We start from the raw sequence: 2,754 nt of genomic DNA, 5'->3' as shown, positions 1-2,754 counted from the left end.
GCTTCATCTCTGTCCCCCCCACCCTCCTGCCCGTGGGCCGTCGGTGCCAGCTCCACCTGAGGCGTCTGGTGTCTCGTTGGCAGATTTTCCACCCGGAGACCACTGACATCTACGACAAGAAGAACATGCCCCGGGTGATCTACTGCATCCACGCGCTCAGGTGGGTGCCCATGGCCTGGCACCGGGGCCAAGGTGTGTCCTGGGTCGTGTTTGTGCTCCTGAGCCCTTCGTTGGCAGGGTTGGGGCTGTGGCCTAGGCTGTTGTAGAAGCACTGGGAGGGGGAAGCAAGTGACTCGTGTGGTCATGGTGTGCATCTGGTTCCTCTTTCAGCTTGTACCTCTTCAAGCTGGGGTTGGCTCCTCAGATCCAGGACTTGTATGGCAAAGTGGACTTCACAGGTATGGCACCATGCGGGGGCACCTGGGCTGGGGGCTGGGGAGGAGGGTTTGCCAACACCACTCTGGGATCCACATGGTGGGAGGGATGTGGGGGATGAATCATAGAGTCATATAAGGTTGGAAAAGGTCTCTAAGATCTTCAAGTCCAACCAACACCCAACACTACTGTGACCACTAAGCCACGAAGACCTTGGGTGAGCTTTTCCAAAGCTGCCCCAGTGATGCTGACCCCAGTGTGGGCGTTTTCTGCACCCCCCTGGTTTGGTTGTCCCTGCTCTAGTGCTGGGTCATGGTGCTGGTGCTGAGTGGTGCTCTCTCTATGCTCTGCTCCAGAGGAAGAGATCAACAACATGAAGAAGGAGCTGGAGAAGTATGGCCTGCAGCTGCCCACCTTCAGCAAGATCGGGGGCATCTTGGCCAACGAGCTCTCGGTGGATGAAGCAGCAGGTGATGGGCTGGAGCAGGATCTCAACAGGGCCCCTGAAAGTCCCAGCTGGGGCCAGCCAGCCGAGGGATGTGCTGAGAGATGCTCTGGGAGATGCATCTCATCAGATCAAGGGTCAAGGGGAGGGGATCCTGCCCCTCTGCCCCCTCTGGGGAGCCCCCCCTGCAGTGCTGGGGCAGCTCTGGAGTCCTCAGCACAGCAGAGCCAGGGAGCTGCTGGAGCGGGGCCAGAGGAGCCCCAGCAATGCCCCGAGGGGGGAACCCCTCTGCTGGGAGCCCAGCAGGAGAGAGTTTACCTCCAGATTTCCATGGTTCTATGATCCATGCTCTGGGAGATGGTGTGGAGGCACCTGGCTGTTCTCCTTTGACCATGGCTGGAAGAGCTGGTGCAGCCCCCTCCCACCCCGCAGCCCCTGGGCTTCTGCATCAGCCGGGCTCACTGCAGAGACACAGAAACCTCCTGGGCCCTGGAGACTGCAGCTTGTCCTCTGAGCAGGGCAGTTCCCACCACCACACGTGGTGCAGCTCATCCTACTGGGTGCAGGGCTGGGGTGGGTGGTCCATCGAGCTCTCCATGCCCCACCTCACCAGCTGCCCACCCTCTCTGCCCGCAGTCCACGCTGCAGTGCTGGCCATCAACGAGGCTGTGGAGCAGGGGGTGGCAGCTCAGACCATGGTGGCCCTGAGCAACCCCAGTGCCATGCTCCTCAACCTGCGTGAGGTGCTGGCTGATGCCTACCAAGAGGTGCTCCACCAGGCGAAGCTGGAGAAGAGCAGCAATGCCAGGAACAGGGTGAGGAGAGCATGGGGGGGGCTAGGAGGGGAGCAGCCCTTTTGCTGATGTGCTGGTGGGTGCTTCCAGCTGGAAGGGCTCCTCTTAGAGGTTGTCCCCATGTTTGGTGGGTAACACGTGGCCTGGGAGCCCTTGTGCTGATCATAGAATTGTTTAGGTTGGAGGAGACCTTTAAGATCGAGTCCAACTGTTGATGATCAGAGGATGGGGAGGAACGTGGTGGGGAAATGATTCTGCTGTGGGAGCTGTTTGACCTGGAGCTTGGGAGAGGAGCCCAGGCACCTGCAGGGGACCACCCATGTGTGCTGTTGGGGTGAGCTTGGGTGGAAAGCTCAGGGTGGGGACTCCTTCTCCAGTACCTGCAGGTGATCCCTGAGGGAGAGGACATCTATGACCGGTGCCTGACCCAGGCTGAAATCCAAGGGAACATCAACAAAGTGAATGGTGAGTGAAGCTGTGGCTTTTCCCTCCTGCAGGGCCTCCAGAGCTTACTGGTGGGACTGTGGCAGCCCAGGCTGTTGGGGAGAACCTGCCTGGGGTGGTGGGCACAGCAGAAAGGAGCCCAGGTCAGCTTCAGGCAGGGTGGGGAGCAGGGCTGGGTGTGCAGTGCCGAGGAGAAACTGAACTTATGGATACACCAGCTTCAACCCCAGCTCCCTTGGCTCCCTGGAGGCATGGGATGATTTCCCTGCTCACCTCTGGGTGCCATCTGGGCTCTCTCCTAGTGCACGGAGCTCTGGAGGAGGTGGATGAGGCCCTGGAGAGAGGGGACCCGCTGGCACTGTACCAGGCACTGCAGGACCCTGCCCTGGCCCTGCGCTGCCTCCAGAGGGACAACCTCCACCACTACCTGCAGCAGCTCAGCGAGGAGAGGGAGCAGAAGGCACTGGTAGGGGCTGGCAGGATGGGGGGTACCCCAGGAGGAGGGGGTCCCCTCAAGCAGGGGTCACTCTGGGGATCAGCAGCTTTCTGCAAGGGGTCTGAGGGTGGCTGTGCGGGCAGGGTGGGAGGGGGGTGGGTGTTTGTCCAGACATCTGTGAGGCCTGTGGCTGATGGGTTTTAAACTGAGAGGGATTCAGACTAGACCAGAGAGAAGGAAGAACTGTGATGCTGAGGGTG

At 60.4% G+C, this 2,754-nt stretch overlaps 1 protein-coding gene across 1 annotated transcript; it reads left to right on the top strand.

Annotated features, from left to right (window-relative positions):
• Positions 1-83: 83 nt before the first annotated feature.
• On the top strand, positions 84-2,524 carry LOC103777029 (ras GTPase-activating-like protein IQGAP3; the record flags this gene model as incomplete). Its single annotated transcript, XM_008944567.1, has 6 exons — positions 84-160; positions 331-398; positions 732-845; positions 1,457-1,635; positions 2,001-2,079; positions 2,361-2,524. Coding segments are annotated over 6 exons (681 nt in total), but the record flags the coding sequence as incomplete, so codon positions are not given.
• Positions 2,525-2,754: the final 230 nt, after the last annotated feature.

The sequence above is a fragment of the Merops nubicus genome, unplaced genomic scaffold (assembly GCF_000691845.1).
Source record: "Merops nubicus isolate BGI_N331 unplaced genomic scaffold, ASM69184v1 Scaffold42927, whole genome shotgun sequence".
Classification (NCBI taxonomy): Eukaryota; Metazoa; Chordata; class Aves; order Coraciiformes; family Meropidae; genus Merops; species Merops nubicus.
The sequence above is the reverse complement of the archived record's forward strand: the minus strand, read 5'-3'. Positions and strand labels throughout refer to the sequence as shown.